Source organism: Oryzias latipes, chromosome 4, assembly GCF_053564925.1.
Source record: "Oryzias latipes strain Hd-rR chromosome 4, Olatipes_Hd-rR_3.1".
Classification (NCBI taxonomy): Eukaryota; Metazoa; Chordata; class Actinopteri; order Beloniformes; family Adrianichthyidae; genus Oryzias; species Oryzias latipes.
In genome coordinates, this window is record NC_136240.1 from 12,914,965 (window position 1) to 12,938,200 (window position 23,236).

The window sequence follows — 23,236 nt, forward strand, 5'->3', positions numbered from 1 at the left end:
TGCCTGGAGGTCATCATGTTTTTCACTTGTATGTGCATCCATCACTCTGGAGCAAGCAGGGTCTGTTTACATCAGTTCACTTGACTTTTGTATGTTACTCCATAGTTTAATCTTTTTGCTCCCTATTAAAATGGAAAACTGTTTTTTAGTTGTTAGTTTCTGTGGGTCTGCACCTTTTAGCTCCTGTGATTGCAAAACTTGAAAAAAACTCAATGCCTTGAGTTACGCTGTTGATTTTTTATTTATTTTTTTTAGTCTCTCTCACTACCATATTTTAATGTTTGTTTGATGCACCCTAAAGAAAAATATCCTTCTGTTTTAATAATTTATTTAAAAAGAATAAAGTCCTATTTGAACTTTATAGTCTAAAATAGTCCATATTTTAAAAACTGTTTTTTGTTAAAGAAAAAAACTTTTCAATTTATGGGCCACAAAAGGTAAAATTCAATAGAAGGGCTGGACCAGAAGTGTTTCAGTAATCCACCTTACAAACAAATGACAGAACATGGAAACTGGACAAAAACATGCTTGAATTTTGGTTGAAAACTAATATACAGATTTTAAAACAGAACATTTTTGTTCGTATTTTCACTATTTGATGTACCCCGCGTTAGGCACAAACTTAGAAAAATGCTGCATTCATGTGGTGTTTGAATGAACGGAAAACTGAAAAACAACAAATTTGACATGACAATCCAACACCACATGGATGCCCAGTAACTTTCTGCATCTAAACAACGGTCAATTTATTTGTAGTGCACCCTCTATGAGAATACTTTAGAATTACAGGGGGAAAAAACCAATGGATTATTAATATAATTTAATGAATAAAATTGTGTTTTCATTCATTCATTCATAATATTTTAATAAAATAAACAATACTCTTTATGGAATAGAAAAACACCAAAAAGTCTTTGTGATCTTAAAAGAAATAAGTCAGGACAAAGTAGGCTACATTTAAAACATCATGTCTTAGTCTCTTTGAGACTTTGGAGGGCTGCAGCTCCTCGCACATCTCACAGTTTGCACTTAACTTCAGCTGAGCAGCTGCGCTGTGTCCTGCACAACTGTGAAGTCAAATATTTATGCATTATTTCATCAGTACAGTGGTCACTCGTTTTTGCCTCAGTAACGATCTAAAAAGAACCAGTGAAGATGAAATCCGTGAACTTCTCAAACTTTCTACACTTTTCTTAGACAGACATGAACATTTTCAGACTTTTCTCTGTTTAAGAGATAGAAAAATAGAAAATAATCCAGGATCTGTACAGGAGACGCAGCACAGCACGGAGGGGGTTGGTGAACAAGGTTGCCAGCCAATCAGGACACAGAACAGGGTGCACTGTTTGAAAGAAAAAAAGGTTGAGAATAATCAATAATCAGAGACTGAAAGATGAACAGCGATGTAGAAAGAGAACACTGTATTCTGTTTTATCTGACAGGGCTTTTAAGGGAACTTTAGATTGGGGCACAGACTATAGGATGGCGGTATATGATGTCTTATACCATGGTCCGGGTGAATACTCGATTTTGATTGGCTCCTGGGTGTGCATTAAAAAGTGATATACCACAAGATAACCGCACGGTGAAAAAAGAAGTTCCAGTCACCTAGCTTAAATGTTCTGTATCACTGCGCCGGCTTCAATAAAAAAAAACTTTTGCTTCATCATTTGGACAAAAACAAGTGGTAAGAGGTGAACTTTCTCTCTGAATTGATGCTTTATTCAACCAATTGGAAAGATCAGCATATATATAGCGCTTTATATCGCCAAGTGTTGACTTCAGCGGTGGTGCGGCGCGACGCACCACCGCTTTTTGTGAGAAAAGCGATCCAAATTGGAAAAAAAACAAGAATTAAGGACTAAAAACGGGTTACTATTTATTTCCTCTGTAAGTGACCATGGTATAAGCGGGTTAATGTCCTTCGAAGTATGCATTATCACTTTTTAACGCACTTCGTGGAAGCAACCGTTCAGGCTTCCACGCCGTGCGTTAAAAAGTGATAATGCAGACTTTGTTGGCCATTAACCCTTACACGTTCTATGCAGGTCTTGATCGCGTGGTCAGATTAAAAGAAAAAATAAATCGTGCGTCTCTGATATTGTTTAGCAGGCCGGATCCAGCCCGCGGGTCGTAATTTGCCCACCCCTGAACTCAGAACCTCAAATAACTGGTTCAAATGGGAAAAAATAAATAAGAGAACAACTAATTTATTGTTCTATAAAGAAACATACGTATACTATTCTTCCTCTTTCTTTCCTGATTAGCTACCCAGCATTTATTGATCTGAACCAAATAAACTACGACAATGTGTAGGGATGTGTAGTTTACAGAATTTAAATACTCTTTAAATAAGATAGTGAGCTTCATGTCTTCTTTTAGTCGCAGCTGGCAGTTGAAGCAGAAAAGTGCCAGCATAGTTTAACAGGTGCCCACTGAACTATCAAAGCCACCGCCTGCACCCTCTGCCAAAAGTTTATGACCTCCTAAAGTAACTGTTATGTGTGTAGCAGGAATAACAAATTGGACTGAAACAATGACGATCTGGTTTAACACAGCAGCCTCGTCATTTGTCATCAGTGCATTATTTCAGCTGCAGTGTTGGCGGCAGCAACCTAATTCACCACCCTTAAAAAGACAGAATGAAGCCTTTAAGTTAATATTACCCCACGGAGAGCTCAGAGAGCCAGCTGCATTTTAATGGGGATTAATACCCAGACTCTGTCGGCACATTATTCGCCTTTATCAGCTCCAACAAGCAGGCAGACAATGAGAGTGTATGGGTCGCTCTGTCTCATCCTTTGCTTTGTAGGGTGGAACAGAGGCTGAAACAATGTCGTGAAAATGAAGGATGAAATTGGTGCCGATTATACTGTCAGTCACATTAAAGTTTAACTGGGATGAGGCTCAGATGAACTTTGTAGCTCTGCTGGGTACAGTCAGCAAAGAGTGGGAGAAATACTTTCTTTGGATTATGCAGTGGCATCTCCAAGAGCACAAATGAGCCTTTGTTAAGAAAGCAAAGTTAGGACTCAAAGGTCCAAAAATCCATTTGCATTCTAATTAAATTATTATTTTCTTAGCAGAGTCAACTTTTTTATTTTTTATTTTTTTGCTTCTCCTCTCGAGTTTGTGTAAATTTACTGAACTGATTTTAAATGCAGACCCACTCCAGTCATCTTTTGGTGTATTTTAAAAGTGTTCTCAGTGATCTTTTAGGCTGAATCCAAATTCATTTTCTACCCCTACGGCTTCTCCTTTCACAAAGCTGAGAGTTATGGAAAAATTGTCTTCAAATCTTCCAATCGATGACATCATCAATAGTCGCCGTCATCTACGTTAGTGCGTAGCTGCCAGCGCTTGGAAAATGCATAACAACATCCCTTTTATAACTGTAAAAGTCATGCAAAAACAAAAAGTCAATACTTGCATTTAAATGTAAACTTCTGTGCTTCAGAGCACACCCACGTGAAGAAATGCGTTTTTCTTCCACGTCGATCTGGCAGAGGGATATCCTATAAAGTTCAGAAACCACTACAGCTCCAAATGCCCCTGCAATTTGAGCAATGAGGAGGAGGCAGAGGGCTAGAGAATGAATTTGGAATTGGCCTTAGTCATGATTATGCTGATTTTAGTCTAAATCCAAAAAGTTGTTGTCTACGACATAGTTTTTGCAGAGGTAGTTCATTAGAAACTCACCTCTGTTGTCGGCAAAACCAAGCTAATTCACAACAATTTCAATCAAGAAATACTCAGAATGCCTTTTTGAGCGTAATTTTCTTTTTTAAATGTCCTCCATCATCAGAAAATAGCCATAAGAACCTGTAAAATAACACTATTTTCATCAGATTGGCTCTTGAGGGAGACCAAATTTGCTTGTTGGTTAGTTAATATCTGTACTGAATTTCTTTGTGATCCCTTGTGTTTTTAGTGTTACATTTTACTCCTGTCAATCCTTTTAAAAGCTCGTTTTAAACAAGAAAATCAGATCTTCATACACATATTTTCTCTGGTTTCTCTGAATAGAATGGGTTTTTCTTATGACAGCACACAGTTTCAACTTCTAGCTGCAGTAAGCCTTTGTACTGTTGAGGTCCATCAGATTTACTCTGAAATCCAATCTGCAGGTGCACTATCAATGCACATACATGCACTGCAGTGATGGGATTATGCCACACTTAAGGCTCTAAATGAATTTATTTCTGTGTCAAGGGGAAGCAGGGTTTCTTTTTCCAGGTTATGGAATTAACAGTAATCTGATAAACACACATATGTCAGCTGGAAAAAGTGGCCTAATTGACGGTTTGGAAATGCATTTCTAACATAGAAAAGCTGTTAACAATCCAATTTAAGCAACAAAGCTGTTTTCTCCAATGATTTCTTTAGTATCCCCATTTTTTTTTCACTGTTTAATTTCTAAGCTCTGTCTTGTCATTTCTCAGACAATGTCTGAAAATTACTTATGGTCTCATCATTTATCTTTTACTTAAAACGTTTTATAATAGCACATTTTTGTCTCTTCCTGCAGGCTTTTTCCCTGGCAGCTCACAAGGCTGCGACGCCTTCCTGCGCCACAAGATGACACTGATCTCTCCATCTATCCTGAAAAAATACAGCATTCCTTTTGACAGGGTGAGTGACTTATAATCCATCCCTTCATAGCCCATTCAATAGCTGATTATGTCCACCAACCATAGAAAGATGAGTTATTAAACTCATCTGTAGCCTTCTTTCACTCCTAAGTTTAGGCAATTAAAAAATGCAATAATATAATCTAATGCAAAAATATTAATGATAATAATAATCACAATGCTCCTGGCAAGGACACTGACAGGATTAAAGTTGCTATGGGATATTATTTATACAGGTAAAGTCGTTATTTTGTATCCTTTTATTTAAATAGGAGAATGACAAATTTGATGTCACTTGTATCAGTTCCTCAAAGCTAATTGGCATCGCCTCACTTTTTTGAGCTGCTCAGCTTGTAGTTCAAACCTCTGCCTTGGAAAAATGCAATGAAAAGTAGGAGGTAAGGGGTAGAAATCTCAAGTTCCTCACAGCTAGGCCCTCCACCCAACTCAGCACCCCCCCCCCCCCCCTTCAGGACATCATTAAAATAGCGACGTGTTATGTGTAACACACCCACAGTTTTTCCTGACTCATGTACAAAAATATATCTGTCTTGTGTTTTTGAACATAGCAAAGAGGGGGATGTTTGATATCTGACTCAATGCTCTTTGAGGAAGGAGCTGATCGGGTCTCCGCTCAGCTTGATGTGTCTCTTGATTGAAGGAATCCAGGCGTCGCATAGAAATTGAAATCCACAACCACTTATACTTAGTGCTTAGGTTTTAAAGGAGACACTGTGAGTAGAAAAAAAAATGTTCTCAAATGTCCCAACATTCTCTGAATAATACTGAGCTTGTGGTAAGATGCTGGGAGCTGCAAATTCTTTTTGATCATCCAAAATTCCCACAAAATCTCTGATGGCAACAAAATACATTGAAGAATGTCGAGAATTCATTTCCCCCCTTTTTCTCCATATTTAAACAGATAACCCAGAATGAAGGGGAGTTTATGATCACTTTTCCTTATGGCTACCACGCTGGGTTCAACCATGGCTTTAACTGTGCAGAATCCACCAACTTTGCCACTCTGCGCTGGGTGGACTATGGCAAAAATGCTACACTGGTAAGTGTTACATCGGTCTTGTTGTAGTGAGGATAGGAGATGTTTCAACGTCTGGGTAAAAGAGCCTTAAAAGAGAAATTAACTGAGCTCTCGAAACTCTAGCAGTGATCCAAAAGTGAAAGTTTTCGTCTGAGTGTGTGCCTCAAGTTTAAAACTGACCTTATACTTTTGTGCTATTTAAAGCAGTATAACAAAAAATACATTTACAATATCCTGCTTGTGGGGTTTTAACCTTCAGGTGCACGACTGACTTTAACCTACACTTTTCCATAAGTGGATCTTTAATTACCTCACCTATTTGGACTTATTTATGCACCTAAAGGTAACTTTAAGGGGGAAAAACTGCAGTATAATGTTTTCAACCAAGGTAAGTACTTGGAATGTGAGAAAAAAAAATCACAGTTTATGTTTTCTGCCATTAATTCCTCTAATAGTTCCTGTGCTGGTGACCTCAAGTGACCTAAATTTTGCAGCTGTATTTAGTACAACTGCTATGTAGGAATCTGGTGTCTTTTTTGTACTAATAGTGAAAATGTAGTAAGCAAACAAATCTTACTTTATAGTCAACATGAAGCTTTGCATTTGTAATTCTTTTTATTTCAGTCTCTACACCCAAACCTATGATCTGGAACAACAGCGATACTTGATTTACACTAAGACTATACTGCTGTTGCATAAATAAAATTAATAAATTAATAAATAAATTGTCCCATAACTTGATTTGATTAAAATGAAAATGCCGACGGCAGCTGCAGTCCAGCCAGCATTTTCCTGTGTGACGCTGCAACAGGTTTTAATACAGTTTCTGGGATCTTTTCTTTTTGCATTTTTAATTTGATCTAAGCCGGAGATATTGCAGCTCTCTAAAGAAGATGAAAACATATACTTTAAACTGAACTGGCTGGGGTTTTTTTTTTTCATACAAAGGAAGACTTGGATGACATCAAATGTAAAAGCATCCACCAGTCTGCTGCACACCATCTGTTACCAACACCAACTGTACCCTCACACCTTTGCACTGAAGCAAACAGCCCCCTCGCCTCTGGGCTGTTGAGCATGAAATTGACAAGGCATGGATTGGTTATGGACGAGAGCCCGACTACAGTGTCCTCTGGAAGACCCCCCCCCCCCCCCCCCCCTTTACACCCCACTTAATTTTCCTGTTCCATCATCTTTACTCTCTTTACATGTGTCCCCACTCTCTCTGCTTCGTCTATACTCGACTGCTTGTCAGATTTATGAGGTGCCCGTTTGCAGAAGTACATCTTCCGCCTTCCCCCGCGTTCTCTCTTTAGTGTTTCCCACAATACCAGTGGCCTCTTGTAATTTAAGAACCGGTAGAGCAGGCCCCAAAACTCGGGGGGAGCATCTCCAGCACGCTTTGCCTCCTTTTGATAAAGAAAAGTCTTGTCTGCATACCAACGTAGGTCTGTAAATCAACACACATGGAGATGCAGAGCCCATAAACAGGTCGTTGTGGATCCTTCTTGCTTTTCTTCTCTTTGGACAGGAATCTCCCCATTGTTTTAAGGGCATGTTTGTGCTTTAGAGCTGAATGGTAAATGGCACATACTTATATAGTACCTTTTTAGCTTCTCAGAAGGTTTTAAGTGCTTTATAAGCTTTTGGTAGTTAGGGAATAATTAGTGAATTTGGACATGGCGACTAACTCTTCGTTATTTTTTTACATTTTGTTAAATGAATGCTTGTAACCCAACTCTGCTGTCTAGTTTGTCCATAAAAGTCTTTCTTTTTGCTTCCTAATCTTTCTCTGTCAGCATTTGGCTGGAGCAGTCATCTCTGAACTCATTTGGCGCTTTCTTCTCTCTCTGCCGCCACTGCCGACCAAGCTTCATTCTGTCAGCACCAAAGTGGACAGTGAACGATGGGGCTCAGTATAGAATTTGTCACCGTTTTGGGGCTGCAAGCAGATCACACAGAGGAGGAAAAATGGAGCTTGACCATGTTTTGCAGCATCCTCTCCACCCTGTTCTGGACAAACAGCGGAGCTCCTTCTCCAGGAGGCTCAGACTGCTCCGCTCCAAAACTAACAGACACCGGAAATCCTTCCTACCAAACACAATAACACTTTACCATAACTCACATTTTTGCACATATTTACCTGTATTGTCTGGAAACAGCTTTTTAAATTTTCCCACCTTATTTGTTTACATTTAAAATGTAAACGAACAAATTTCCCACGTGTGGGATCAATAAAGTAATTCTGATTCTGATTATCGTGGACAGCTAGGAAGAAAAATATCTATCAGTGATCGAAGGAAATTCTTATGTGCGTCTCTAAAAACAAAGTCCCTGGAGTGGAAATGGTTTGGCTTAAGAATCTGCAGGATTATTAGTGAAAGTCTGTTTCTGTTTGCTGCTATTCCTCCTGGATTTCACTGGGATTTTTTTCTCTGAGAGCAGCTGAAATTCTCCTCACTTTTCCATAAGAAAATGCACCTTTTTTTCTACTCTATATCTTTAATATAGATCCACCTTCCATTTTTTTAGTTTGCTCACTTGTTTTGTGTTGAACATCATTTTTGTTAAATAATCTTTATCATGCTGGCCAAACTTGCAGCAAATGCTGTTTATACACCAGTTAATAGACATGGAAGACGTCAAATTAGCAAACTTGTTTTAGTTTTCTATTGGTTTCATCATGGGAGGAGAGATAAAAGGTGTGACGAACACATCAACACTCTTAGTGCGCATGAAATCCCAATGAGCCACAAGGAGAGTGAAAGAACGTTCAAATCACTGTCTGATGCAACTTGAGCTTTAAATACTGAGTTAAATGCAACTTTGAGCGAAAGTGAATATCATTTGATCCACACATTTAGTAAATGTAACCCTTTTTCATGTACCTGCCAATGTCTTTTGTGCCACATGTGTGTTGTCCACTGGGTTGCCACTTGGTGCTATTTCCGTTATAGCAAATATAATTCCTTTATCCAATTTATAATTTTTTTGATTTTCTTGAAACAGACAAACCCACATAATCTAAATCATTCAGATTGGGATTAATCAAGATGGATCAGATTCAAACCTGGATTTGACCTTTATTCTGTATGATTACACAGAACATTTTAGCTTAAGGGAAATGTCCAGTCTTTTGTTTCACCACAATGGAAAACGCATCAAAGTCTCATGCTGGGGACAGTGTTTGACTCGACCCCACCCCCAGTGTGCGCTCCAGCGCAATCCACCCCACACCGCATTTTAATGTCTCCGCCTGTCAAGTGCCAGGATGAGTTGAAGGCTGGATATTGTTTTGGTCTGAAGGTTTGAGCTGTTGTGTTTCTTGTAATTGAACATAAGGTTCTGAGTACAGCTCAGAGTGGGATTGGGCCAGAATGTAATACAGCAAGCCAGGCATAAAAGAAAACATTTCCATCTTTCCTGTGCTCCCTCCGTTTCTGTAATGTGCATTTCTCTCATTACTGTACTGCTTTTTGTCGGGGCTTTTATTTTTCTGCTCGCTTGAATTCTGTTCTCTTGGTCCCTCATACAGCTTCTAGTGTATTTAAGCAGCAGTTTGGTCATTGTGGCTTAAAGTCATTAAGGCTTGTAGAAAACACATTTTGCAGCGTAAAGGGTCACCAGATGAAGCTGTCCCTCTCATTCTCTCCCTTTGTATTTGTCTAACTTAGTGGTCTGCACAGAAAGACTGGCTGTTAAGGCTGGTTTCTACAGAAGCTGGAGTCTCTGCCTGTGTTTCATTATTTGTTTGGGACATGAAAACACTATAAATGGTGTCAATTCCAATAAAATTGAGTTTTGGTTTGATGAAGTTTAAGGCAGTCTTTGTGTACAATACTGTGTTTTTCGGAGTATAGGCCACTTTTTTGGCCTAGTTTGGCCGGTGGTGTGATGTCATGATTTTTTTTTTTAACCCTTGTGTTATCTTAGATGACCCCACCCTTACATTGACGTGTTCTCCCTACCATGACAAAGGTGGATAAAGGTGGAAAGATTTCATGTAATCCATGGACACCAGTGAAGATCACAAATCATTGAAGAAAAAAGGTTCAGCGCACTGTCTAGTGGGTCTAGATGACCCAACTCCCAACGTTAAAGTGCCTAGGATAGCACAAGGGTTAATTAATAGCCTTGTGTGTTTGTTATTTTCCCACCAACAACAGCTAGGGGGCACTGTAGATAAGTGTATCAGTATTTGCTACTGAGCACTGCAAAAGTAGTTCTGGCCTCGGCTGAGTTGTTTAAAAGTCACACAGACAATGAAGAATTCAACGGATTTAGTGGTTTAAAGTGGTAAGACGAGTTTAGTTGACTTGTTAGCATGTTCCTTATGCTATGGTTTCTGAATAATTGTTCATATCTTGCGCTGATATACTGGACACTTACTCGATTCCTCCTGTGTTTCATGAAGCTAAATATGGTTACGGTAATGAAGTGTGTATATGTTTTTTGTGGTCATGATTTGCCTTTCAAGATGAAATGTATGTTTTTGGTCCTGCAATTTTTTTAAATAGGTGTCTCCTAAAAGTTTGTCTTATACTCCAGTGCGACTCATATGTGCTTTTTATTCTTCTTCATGATGCTTTTTTTTGCGTCTACAACTTGTACTCCGGAGCAACTGATTGTCCAAAAAATGATAAAGTCAAAAGGGATTTTTTTTTGTTGTTGTATGAATGAATTGTCTTTCTTTAGAAAGCATGAGCTTTGTATACATTTAGATGACGAAAATCCAAAGTTGTAATAAACTTTTAGCCAGCAGGTTTTTCTTCAGTCTGACCCATTGACTGTATAATGTAGAACTGGACAAATCGCGTTTGGCGTCACCAATGAAAAATGCCTCACTTCCTGTTCCAACCAAATCAAGTCTATTCAGTCGCCATTTTTCCACAATATGTCTGTCGCCATGTTGGAACCAGACTTCCTCAGTTAGCTGTGATTGGTCCATCTACATTTCTATGGCAACCACTCTCTCCATTCAGGAGTGAGCATGTTGGAAGGCCACGCCCCTTCCACTGAAGGCGGACTCGGGGGAATACTTCAAACGTTAGACGTGAGGTCACCTGCTTTTATCGAGCCATCTGATTGGTCAGTTTATAACCTGAATAACTTGCTCTAAAGCAAAAACATAACGAAAAAAGTTAGGATTAGCAAGAACAAAAGGTAGTAGAGCCAGAATGGTTATTCTGACGAACATAATGACTGAGTAATAGCTGTGTATTTCTCTATAGAAGTCTATGAGAACTTGGCTTTTTGGGACCAGCGGGTATTTGGATTGCAAGCGGGGAGGTTTTGTTCAGTCCAGTTATCATTTACTGTCAGTCGTCTGACCTCGTCTTTCCTCTTTTTGTTATTTTACAGTGTTCCTGTCGTAAGGACATGGTGAAGATCTCCATGGATGTGTTTGTCCGCCGCCTGCAGCCGGATCGCTATGAGCTGTGGAAGCAGGGCAAAGACATGACGGTGCTGGACCACTTGAAGCCCACCGAGCTGGACAGTCCTGAGCTGGAGCGCTGGAGGCAGCATCGAGTTACTTTCCGCATGAACCTCCTGCGCAGGTAAGAGGAGTCAAACTCCATTAACTTAGGTGGACAGGTTGTGTTTTTCTGATAATGTATTTGCGACTGAACTTATTCATACTTGCACATCAACTTTGCTGCTCGAAGAGCAGCAGAATATGCGCCAGGAATGGAGAGAGATTGTTAACTGGGTATAATCTCTGTTGCTCTCCTCGTAAAGGTATCTTAGTCCGTTTGTCTTTCTTTCTTTTTTGAGTTGTTAGGATGTTGGAGGTTGTTTTAACCCAACACCTGAAGTGCGAATCACGTCCGGTGGGAATGCAGCATTAGATTAGTGTTCTAAAAGGCTCTTGTGTGTGATGTTGAGTTTTCTTTGACCGTCTCTCTCGGCGCCTCCCCAGAGCCATGCAAAAGATGAAAATGTTACGTCGTCTGAAGCTGGAGGAGGTGAAGGTCCTGGCAGAGGAGGGAATTTCTCTGAATGCTGCAGAGTATCAGCGCCAGGTGGAGGAACGTGAAGCTCAGCGCAAAAAGGAAAGGGAGGAGCGTTTAGCTCGAGAGGCCCTGATGACTCTGGAGGCCATGGAGCGGGAGGAGCAGGAGGCTGCTGCTAAAGCTGCAGAGACTCCAGCTGCTGACAGTGACAACAATATTAACCGTAGGAGACTGTAGTTATTATATTTTTGTTCAGACTATATAGTTAAGAAATCCTCCGTAATGACTTCAAATTCTTGTTTTAAAGCCCAAGGACAAGAAGTCCAACTACAGATCGGAACAGATGATGTTGACAAAAAGAAGCACAAAAAGCAGAAGAGGACTTCTAATGCTTTGTCTGGATTTGAAGAAGTCTTTGAGGAGTTCGCCAAATCGACCATGAAGAATTCAGCCAACATGATCAATGATTTCCCAGCAGACAATAAAGTGGATGTGACTCAGGTGAGACTCCAGAGATGAGTTATACTTTAATGTTTTTGGCTTGCAAGGGAAAACGCAACAGCTTTTTTATTTTAAAACCAATTCAAACACATAAAAATAACAATTCAGTTGGATCTTGTAATTTTTTGGATACAAATACTTGAAACTTTTCTGAATAAGATAGATAGATGGCTTGAATGCATGTTTGCACAGCTTTTACACTGACATAGGATATTAATTCCAGTGCAACTCGAATGAGATCAGACATAAAAGAAATACAGATGTACAGTTCAGAGTTGACTGAGGCTGCAGCAGTAAATTTGCTGCCTTGCTTAGGATGGGTGTGGATAGGTTGCAAATGGGGGGGGGGGGTATAGGGGCAATGGTGACAAAAAAAAGTCACATCTAAACACTGTGATACAATGCGTAGATACAAGACAAAAACTGCAGCGATTGAACACAAAAGCACATATTCACACGGTACACAAGGTTCAGTGGGTGGGAGGGTGGGTGTCCCCCTGTGTTACAATCCGAGCGCAGCTGCAAAAGAGCGCGCTAGTCATAGGAATGCCGAGGTCAAGAGGGGGGAACAGTAGCATCGGCCTTTAACATTTTCACACTCTGGAAGAGAATATCTTTTTGTTGAAGACAAGGAGTCCTCAGCTCAGGGGGGGGGGGGGGGCTGATTAGATTACATTTCCCGGTCTAGCAGGTTGTTTGCTCTGCCGGCTTTGTCCTTGACTGGTCTTGCTGTTCAACATGCTGCTTCAAGTTAAATTTGTATAAAGTAAAAGGTGTTTCATAAAACCAAAGAATAACAGGAAATGACCTCTTTTATCAGACGAGCTTCTCTAAGATGAAAATGCCAACAGAGGTGAAGAAGAGTCGGCGCCACCCGCTGAGCAAGCCTCCCACTCGAACACCTCCATCTGTCGTGAAGCAGGACCCGGCCAGTGAGAAAGGTATCCCCCTTTATGTGACGTTTACAACATTTTTGTGACATTACTAGTTTTTGGTTGTAAAATAAAAAAAAAATTGGAATTGAAAGTTTTTATTTCCATTTGTCCTGTTTATCATTTTACTATAATAAGACATGTTCTATGCTGTCCTTTGAATGAATAATATGGAGGGAAAAAACAAACAGGTGATTCGACCATCACAGTGTAGAGGGTGAAATCAAGATGATGTCTCTCCCCGCTGTGTTTTTCGTTTTTTGTTTTCTGACTGACACTTATTGATCTGGAGATCATGACTTCCAATTACCTGCTTTCAAAGTCACTTTATGTTGGCAGCCGGGGACCAGACTCGGCCTGTCCTTCAGAAGGATGGATGGGGGAGAGGGGGAAGGCTGGTGGAGGAAAAACACGCTCCACTTTTTAAGGGGAAGCTTGTGAAAAAATATCCCTGACTTTAGTGAAGCAGTGTTTCAGTGACTTGAAGGCTTCACTGCCATGTCGATGTACCTGAAACAAACTATTGATTCTCTTCTGGTTCTTCATCCAATTATGTCAGAAGTGATGGTGTTACTTTCCCGGAGCGGTGCATTTTGTCACTATTTCTAGACAGGGCTCCTCTGGAGATTCGAAGCATAGATGTGTTTCAAAGGCCACATGGATTCCTGAAATTAAGATTTTGAATGACTCCAAATTGTAGATATGGGGCTTAACTGGCGTATTGTTTTGTCCACAGAGCTTTCTTCTCAAATTCGCCTTGATAGTGACATGAAGAAGCAGGAGCACCTATGGCAGAATCACTCTCCCAACTTCTTGGCAGAGAAGGCCTTCAATGCTGCTGTGGCTGCACTCCAACCTCACTGTGCCGTCTGTTCCCTCTTCTGTCCTTACGCAAAGGTAGAAACCGCAGATCTTGCAGCAGTTTCCCATTTGTCTTAAGTTCCGCCCTGTTGAGGCCTTTTCTTGTCGTTCTCCGTGACCACTCAAGCCGCAGAAAGACGGCTCAGTTGCGAATGAGGCCGCAAACGCCCCCTTCCCCCGTCACGGCAGCTGGACTCGTCCTCTGGTGCCAGAGATGTGCTTCAGTGTCGGAGCAGGAAACCCGGAGCCGCCCCCCACCAACCACCACATCAGGGAGGATGGCACCAGTCTACTGCTGCGCTGTACCTCCTGTGAAATGCAGGTTCATGCCAGTAAGTATTAGCTGCAGCAGGAAAGCTATGGAAGGCACATATACAAAAAAAGTAAGCTAAAAATTGCATTTCTAAGTATTTCTTTATTCAAACTGTTGTGCACCAGTAGCAGACAAAAAAAATGCAAAAGAAAAAGATTATATTTGTTCCGTAGAAAAATACAGTGAGCAGGGCCACAAGCTCCCTGCTCCGCTCCGTTCTGATACATCGTCTTGCAGAAGATTTGATCCATGTACGTCGTCGTTTTCTTCATCCAAGTTGGCATCTGGCTTAAAACTGTACAGATGGATAGCTCCGATTTTTTTTTCTTCAAGGCAAATTTTTAATGAACTCCTGCCACTTTGCTGAAACTGTTCTAGAAAACGACATTGTTTTTATTTTATTTTGGCTAAAAATTATATAAGCACCTTTAAATAGTTCAAAAGATGATCGAAGTGGGACTTTAAGACTGTCCATTTAAATTCACATATAGTTTAGTTTAGATTCTTTTTTTATTCGGTTTAAAAATCACTTTTTATTTAAATTGTCTTAAAATAAGCCAACACTATCTTCTATATTATTTTCTCTATTTAATATTTTATTTACAAATATCGACAGAAGATATCCATTAGATTGGATATCTTTAATTTATTTTAGTGCGTTTTAATGCTGCAAATAAAATGAAGCTAACAAAACCAATTTAATTCACAGGAAGCCGATCTGTAAAACCCACTCTAAAAACCAACTCTTCCCAAATCCGTTTGTTTGTGTGTACATGTCTAAACATGCAAAAATCTCCATAAAGGTCCAGACATTTGGACACATATGTAGAAGACAGAACATGCATCAACCCTCCTGGGTTCTTATTAGCCCCAAAGCCGGAATGCACCTTTCAGGTCGGAGAGGAGCTTGATTCAGCTGCTGAAACGACACTGCCATTCGTGAGCTGATGTGAAGCATCCAGTCTGTCCACTTAGATGGTTGTGCTCAATTGTTTAGGAATGTTCCACAAAGCTCTAAGCTTCTGGTCTCAATGTTCTTATTAAAAGAAGATATTAAAAATAAACCTGTGATGCGAAGTATATTTTAGGTTATTTAATGGAAGAAATCTATTCATGGGTTACTTAAAGTATGTGTTTCTTCTTCTGTCTTCCAGGTTGTTATGGTGTGAAACCAGACTCTGTCAGCAGTTCATGGAGGTGCTCCAGATGCACAGCAGGAGCCTGGACAGTGGTGAGTGACAGCTCTAACAGAACAAACTGACCAGGCAAGAAGTTCTCAGGCTGTGTAGTGTTTGAACTTAAACCACAACAGAGATTTAGGTTTGTGGCTCCAGACCTCATGTTCAGCTGGAATGGTTTGTTTTTCCATGTTCTCTTCCCTTATCTTCTCGCTTTTTAGTTATTCTGATTAAAAAGGTCAAAACATTCAAGATTGATAGGAAAAACGTATTAAAGAAACAACAGAATACATGAATAAAAACACAATTGATTTTTCTAATCTATAGATGCATTTCAGTTTGTTTTTACTGTTAAAATAAACCAGTTAATGACCAAATGAAAATGTTATGAAGTACAAACTTCATGTTTGTCTTTTTCTAAAATAGAAAAACTTGCTCCTATGATAGCTCTGTGTCTTTATTGCTGCCCGAAAACCTTTTTTTATCATTTTCTAAATAAACCAAAAATATGACAGTAGTGTGTGTGTGGGTGCATTTTTATTATAATTTTTTTCCATCATACTTTTTGTTTGTTATGTAACTTGTGGTGTTATATTGATTCACATCTTGCACTGTTGTGAAATGCTCCTTTATTTTTGTGCCCCACCTAAAAAAAAAAGAAAATAAAAAAGTAAAACTTGAGCCACATAGTAAAAAATAATGTGTTAGAGTATTGACAATCCCTACATTTTTTATTCAATAGTTTTACGGATTTCTCAAACCAAAGATTCTAAAGATTTTGCTTTTTTGGACAGAAAATGTTATGCTCTATGGAGAATAAATGACCTAAACAGGATTCCTAGATAACACACATTTTACAATCTAAGTCATGATTGAAGGAGAGAAATTTATAAAAAAATAATAGTTTTGTGTACTTGAGCTAACTTGAGCTTCCTTATTTTTTTAGGAGTGCTGTCTCTGTAACCTGCGAGGTGGAGCTTTGAAGACTACCATTGACGGCAGGTTGGTCATTAAGATTTACAGAAAAACCTACTTCAGAGTAATATAGAGCGTAAATATTGTTATGACAGCTCAAAGACAAAGCAGGTTTTTTATTTTATATTTGGTTCATTTGAATTTATGACACATTTTTGGGTGTAATTATTAGGTGGGTCCATGTCATCTGCGCCATCGCCGTGGCAGAAGCTCGCTTCATCAACGCCATCGACCGAGAGCCCGTGGATGTCAGCGCTGTTCCTGAAACCCGCAAAAATCTGGTCGGTTTACCCGACTTTAAATGCAAAAACACTACAATGTTAAACAGAAAACCCATTTGCTTTTTACATTCAGTCTCTTTCAGTGTCTGCAATCGTTCTTGTGTTAATCTAGAGAGTTTAAGTGTGAAGGGGGGTAAACTGACCTGTTGACAGGGCGGCCATACTTTACTGCACCAAATAGCCTGTATAGATTCTGTGAGATGGGGGCATTTTATTGCAGCACTCTTTGCTGTTACATTATCACAACCCCTCAATAAACAGCACCCCCTTTTTCCACCGGTGCTCTGACAAAGTCTTGGAGACTTTTGCATCCAGAGCGCTGCTAAGGCAGATTTCTATGTATATCAAATATTTGCATATTTATATTGGTCGTTAATTTTATAAAATTAGAAATGTCTGCATAAATTCTGTTGAAGTTGGAATCAGTGATGCTAAAAAACAAACAATAAATGTGAATATTTTTAAACAATTTTACTAGTTAATTGGAGTTTCATTTCTATTTTTTTATGTCGTTTGGTTTGAAACACAAATGAAGCAAATGAATGTGTGGCTCAGCTTGTTTTCTTCAACATATGATGTGTTTTGAACTTGTTTTCTCCTGAAGTTAATTGGTTAAAACCTGTGCAAACTGAAGCTGGTTTGTTGTAATCGCCTTTAACAAGTCTTTGTTTTCTGTTGCAGAGATGTGTTTTCTGCCACAGCAAGAGTTCGAATCAAAACCGCGGCGCCTGCATCCAGTGCACATACGAGAACTGCGCCACCTCCTTCCATGTCACCTGCGCTCAGATCGCCGGAGTATTGATGAAGCCCGCCGACTGGCCCTACGTGGTCTCGGTCATCTGCCAGAAGCACAAAAAGGCTCCTCCTAAAGTAAATCCATTTTTGAACTAAACCCGTTAAAGTGTTTTATTGAACAGTTTTTATCAAACCAAATTTAGGAAGACAAAATCCCTGTTTTGGGTAGATTACAACGTCTTTGTTGTCAGACGTCACTCTCACAGCAGAGAGCGTCAGGCTTTCTCCTGATCATGTGACAGGAAAGGATTTACAAACCGTTGCAGAAAGAGGTCAGTCTTTTTTTATTAATGGCGCTGTACCCGGCGCCTCATCGAAAAACCCAGAGAAGCAGGTAGCCTGACACGCTGCCTGTCTGCTTTACTAGATATTTAATTCGACTTCTAAAACGCTGAACCAGCAGGGAGACGATATCTGTTCTAGAATCAGAGAAAAATCTCAAACGGGAATGTGATGAGTGAACTGCACTTTAAATGAATTTTTTTTACATGTGTTTTCTTGAAAAAAAAAAACAACCAATGAGGTTCTTTTGTTCCCCTCAGACCAAAACAGCAACCAAAACCTCTCAGGGCCCCTTTCTGGGCCAAACGGTGATTGGTCGAAACAGGGATAGCTGGTATTACCACTGCACCATCATTGGCATGGCAACACAGACCTTCTACGAGGTCAACTTCGATGATGGCTCCTACTGTGACAACGTGTATCCTGAAAACATAGTGGTAAGAGCTCTTCACAGCTAAACAAGAAATTTAAAAAGAGAAACAATTGTCAGCTAAAAATTAGGGTTCAGTGTCTGCATCTAAATGTAAATATGTAATTATTTTAAAAGGTTGTTGTCTCAAGTATTACATTCTCTGATATGCATCTAAAAGTGATTAGAATTTTGAAGATATTTTATGTAGAACGCCTTAAGTGTGCAATGTATAATATAATATATATATTTAATATATATTTTTTGCCAGTCATGTTTCAGTAATCTCATATATCTCCTTTCTGCCCCACCCAGAGTCACGACTGCCTGCACAATGGCCCTCCTGAAGCGGGGGAGCTTATTACTGTTGCTACACCCGAAGGTCAGATCCTCAGAGCTTCCTTTGTCAAGCAGCACAGTCACAAACTGTACCAGGTGAGAGCAGCACGTCACTGTTTTAACTAGTAGATACGATTTGGAATTATTGATCTCATCTGGAATTCATTTTAAATAAACCGAAAAAAATATTTACTTTCTTGAAAACGAAGAAAGTTTAAAGTAGTTTAAAGTTAAATACATTTGTATTTAAGTTTCTCCTTTGTAACCATACATAAAAGCAATTATTATATTCATTGCTTAAACTATAGATATAAACTAAAACGCCTCATCCCAGCCCCATTTAAAGGGCCTGTGGATTGTTAATTAGGTGGCGAATCGCATCATAATTCAAGCAAAACGAGTCACAGATTAAACCACAATTCTTACTTTTTAAAGTTTGCACAGTTAGTATATGCATGTCTTCTACTGGATGTATGAAAATTAAATTTATGTGTACTAAATCACTATCATTCATACCCTTTATTTAGAACTCGTGATCAGAATGAACAAAACTGATCAAATCACAAAGATTTAAATAGAAAGAATTGGTTTGTTGAGCGGAGCCTATCCCGGCCACTCGTGGGTGAAGGCAGAGGACATCCTGGACAGGTCGCCAGTCTGTCACAGGGCACTAACAGAAACAACATCACTGTCGTTTTAGATCATTTAATAGCAAATCCACAGTTTTTCAGCAACACAAAAACCTTGCATAATGCAAAGCCGGTATGAAAAGTCGCTTTTCTCCGAATCAGCCGATCGGCTGTGATGACGTAATCACTTCACCACTGCGTAGTGCTGCATATCAGCACAAGGCGGCTTTTCTCCGCTTCAGGATCTGTTACTACGTTAATTACGTCAACTGTTGAAGAGTCATTGTCATCAAAAGAATATTAATGGAGCTAAAGCTCCGGTGTTAAAGTGAACTCGTTTTTTCAGAACTTATGTCTGTCAACGGAACTTCAGTCTCCTTTTCAAAAAAGCAAAAAAAAACCGTAAAAGTTTTACTTTGAAAATGGGAAAATCACCGACTTTATTTTGATCTGATTTTATTTTTATCACACTATAGTATATTTATAAAGACTCTAAAGATACAAAAATCTTGGACATTGCAAATATTTGTACTTCAATCTTGGGAGCAGATCACAAGTATCCAAGTACTCAGATACTAGTTACAGCCCAACATTTAAGCATGTTTTTGGGTTCATATCAGCCATTTTTTAAAAACTCCACGATAAAGAATTTGTTTATATTTTTATTTGTGTTTTCCATTGTTTACTGCAGTAACAAAATCCTCTTCTTTTTGTCTGGTCCAGGTTGAGTTTGGTAACCAAAGCCAGCTGATGCTCAAACACTCGGAGGTGTTCCAGCTGGACCATGAATTACCCAAAAGAGTCAAAGCTCGGCTGGTGAGTGTCCCTTTTTTCAGGTTGTTCTTTCATACAAGAAACTATTTTCTTAAATGGACTTTTTGGGGCTTATGTCTTTGGAAAAAAGAACTTCTTCCTGAAAATTGAGACTCTGAATCTGTATTTTTTTTTTGAGGAAGCTTTTATCATCAAACTAACAAAAAAGACTAAGTAATAGACAAATTGTTGTCCTACTGAATCTTAGATTTGATCAAATTTTGCTTATTCACCTGGAAAACCTCATGGAATGAACCAACATGAAGCCGTCTCAGAGTGAGAAAACCAACTTGTTGCCAGCAGCACCCAAAATACATCTTTGTCTTTTGTTTTTAAAGAAAATGGTTTCAAGTTTTTATTAAATAGTTTTAAAGATTTAGAAATAAAATATTGGAGATTTTTTATACACATGGCATCACACACTGTCAAAGCGGGAAAAACTAACAATCCATTTAGTGTTAAAACAGTCAATGAATCTTTCAAGGACAGCGGTAAAAAGCTTCTTTAAAAGACCTCACAGAGCGTCATTTAGCCGCTCGATTATGCGGAATGATTGCTGTGTGGGATCTACGTTTGCCTCTTGTCACCTGTCGTTTTTGCATAAAAAAGTCTGAAAAGCAAACGCTTGTTACCTTGGTGTTTGTTACCTTGGAACTGAGTGTTAAACGTCAAGAAATAGAAAATATAGAAATTTTAAAGCTTCTTTATAACATTTCCGATCACTTGGTTAGTAAATTAGACGAAAAACAAACAAAAACATTTTGAATTCTTTCTCTGTAGAATCAATGAAAAGGCCAGAAAAAGACATTAAAATGATTTATCATATTTCATTAAATTAGTACTGCTGAAATAAGTAACTTGAGTAAGTAAAAGGCTACATACACAAATTTGAGTCTTTGATTGGTCAGAGTTTGGCCTGGTTTCACTGGCAATGCACGTTTCCACGTCCACACGTTTGTACGTAGAGCCTGAAAACAGTCGTGAAGACTTGCAAAGCTACTCGTGAACACGAGATGTGAACATAGAAGCCCGAATATTTACGCGCGTTTACATAGAATTTTTATTGGATGTGGCTGCTTAAAAGGGTGTTGCTGAGGGCGGCGTAAATAGTTTAAGACGTACTTTATTTTTGTAGATCTGCACCTATGTAGGTTTTTCTGAATGGTATTTCTGTTCTTTCAGAGTATACCTGCAATGAAGGAGGAGGTCTCCTCTGCAGACGAAGCACAAGCAGCTAAACGTCCCTGCCTGCCGTCTAGTTCAGCTCCTCCTGCTGAAAGCATGATGGCGCCGCCCGCGCCGTCATCTACTCTCGTCGCAGCACAAGAGCATCCCGGTCTTGGCCCGCTGCCAACACCAGAGCTGTTGTCCCAGCCCACAACAGCCCCACAGGAAGGCCCCGCCCCAACCAGTGGCAATCAGATGGACGCTGAAACCCCAATGGATACCAGCAGCCCCCTTGCCGCCGCTCTCTCAGAGTCGTTCCTGGGCTCGGACCCCACCCTGACACCTCAATCCACCCCTTTTCAGGCTACTTTGAACTCTGACCCCCTTCTCTCCGCCCAGTCCCCGCCGCATCCCCAGCACCACATGTCCGAGGGCTACACGCCCAGCAGCGGCTATGTTTCCTACATGGAGACACTCCTCCATTCGCATTTTCCTCAGGACGATGGCAGCAGCTCCCTGTATTAAAAACCAACGTTATTACTTGGCCAGCGATGGCCGAGCCAACAGGCAGTAAGCTAATGCAAGTGGACTCTGAGTGCTGTATTAAAATGAACAATCGCGAGCACTCTTTTAATGCATGTTACTTTTCTATGTTTGCGTTAATGTATTGATTCTTTAGCTTGCACTGAAATAAGCAGCTGAAGATTTTCTTTTTTTCAATGTTAAGATTATTATTATTTTCTAGGTTGTATTGCTTTTGGTTTTCCATCAGCTGCTGAGCTTTCTTTCTCCTTAATATCAACGTGTCTCCAGGCGACATCAACCTCATACCTCGTTGCATTAATTCACTAACAAAACATTTCCATCGTCTTTCTACAGGAAGCTGAACAGATCCTGGTTTTTGTGAAAACTGACTCTGCTTTTCTTTCTCTCAAAGAAGTAACCAGCAACAAGATCTATATTTTCAGCCAACTATGGATTTTAACTTCTTTTTGGGATTGAAGTGTCACAGTTTTCATCTATAGGAATGTTTCAATGTTTTTGTCGGACTGCAAAAGGAAAAATGGGAAATGTGGTGTAAAAATATGGAGGAAAAAAAAAGAGACTTGTAGAGGAATGGCAGTATTTCAGCATCATACTTATATACTGACATAAATAAGTGTACTAGAGGAAACCCCTTTGATTGTCTGAAGAATGCATTGAATCGTTGTGAAGATGTGAGTAACAGGTAACACTTTTTATGTATTAACATCATGTAGACGGCTCCTGATTTGACACCCAAAACACCTTATCGTGTGGAAAACAGGATGGGGCTACAGTCTGAGGACGTGGGGGACGACTGGAAGTCTCATCAGGAATAATTGGCACTTGAAAATCTGTTACGCTCATCGTAGCAGCTTTTGTCGTCCTCTTACTGTATTGAGCTTAATGTTTTGATAAATAAGTAGGAACCACAAAAGGTACATTATGATTTAAATAGTGAGTGCAAATCAATATTGTAATTTCCTACATTTTGTTTTCTATGATTGTACCCTTTCTATGTCTATTTTCTTCTATGAATTCACAAACTTGGCCTAGCTTAAATATTGACCCTATATTGTTTAAGCAGGTTTTGCAGGAATATTTCTTGGTTTGTAATACTATTGACATTTTAGTCTCATGTTTTCCCTGCACATGGCCAATCTGTGCTTTATCGGTGCTGAAAATACACTAAACTACTGATTCAGTTGTTCAGCTCTCCCATGTACATACCACAGGCCTCGTGTTGTGAATCACACATGTAAATGTCATGCTTCTACTCACATGTTCTCATTCTATTCAAAGGAAAAAGTTTGTTGGGATTAAAGTGAACTGTTAGTCACCAGCTCTTCTGTGTGTGTTCAGTGGCAGAGCCTGTTTGCCTGATGAAAAGTTGCGAACTCATCACTGCGTTGTTTAACTGAAGACCCTCTCATGTCATATTTTGGTCTCATGGTCTCAAAAGCCCCCCCCCCAGCGGTCTTTTAATTACTATTATGCCATTTTTAGCCAAAATAAAAGAAATAATCTGCATCATTTTCTAGGACATGGTTTCAGTAGAGCAGCAGAAGTTTATTAGACTTTTGCCCCTGAGTTGTGGGCAAGACTGTGGGTATAT

The 23,236-nt window shown here is 39.5% G+C and overlaps 1 protein-coding gene across 1 annotated transcript in view; it reads left to right on the forward strand.

Annotated features, from left to right (window-relative positions):
* Positions 1 to 22,963, forward strand: part of kdm4b (lysine (K)-specific demethylase 4B) — a 38,865-nt gene extending 15,902 nt beyond the window's left edge. Inside the window, exons 7-22 of the mRNA XM_011473954.4 lie at positions 4,529 to 4,632; positions 5,554 to 5,691; positions 11,032 to 11,228; positions 11,591 to 11,847; positions 11,932 to 12,125; positions 12,946 to 13,066; positions 13,794 to 13,954; positions 14,046 to 14,250; positions 15,386 to 15,462; positions 16,356 to 16,411; positions 16,557 to 16,665; positions 17,347 to 17,535; positions 18,003 to 18,179; positions 18,467 to 18,586; positions 19,843 to 19,935; positions 21,115 to 22,963. Coding sequence (XP_011472256.1) covers positions 4,529 to 4,632; positions 5,554 to 5,691; positions 11,032 to 11,228; positions 11,591 to 11,847; positions 11,932 to 12,125; positions 12,946 to 13,066; positions 13,794 to 13,954; positions 14,046 to 14,250; positions 15,386 to 15,462; positions 16,356 to 16,411; positions 16,557 to 16,665; positions 17,347 to 17,535; positions 18,003 to 18,179; positions 18,467 to 18,586; positions 19,843 to 19,935; positions 21,115 to 21,624 — 2,708 coding nt within the window. The 3' untranslated portion in view covers positions 21,625 to 22,963. The remainder of the gene's footprint in view (positions 1 to 4,528; positions 4,633 to 5,553; positions 5,692 to 11,031; positions 11,229 to 11,590; positions 11,848 to 11,931; positions 12,126 to 12,945; positions 13,067 to 13,793; positions 13,955 to 14,045; positions 14,251 to 15,385; positions 15,463 to 16,355; positions 16,412 to 16,556; positions 16,666 to 17,346; positions 17,536 to 18,002; positions 18,180 to 18,466; positions 18,587 to 19,842; positions 19,936 to 21,114) is intronic.
* The last annotated feature ends 273 nt before the right edge of the window (positions 22,964 to 23,236 follow it).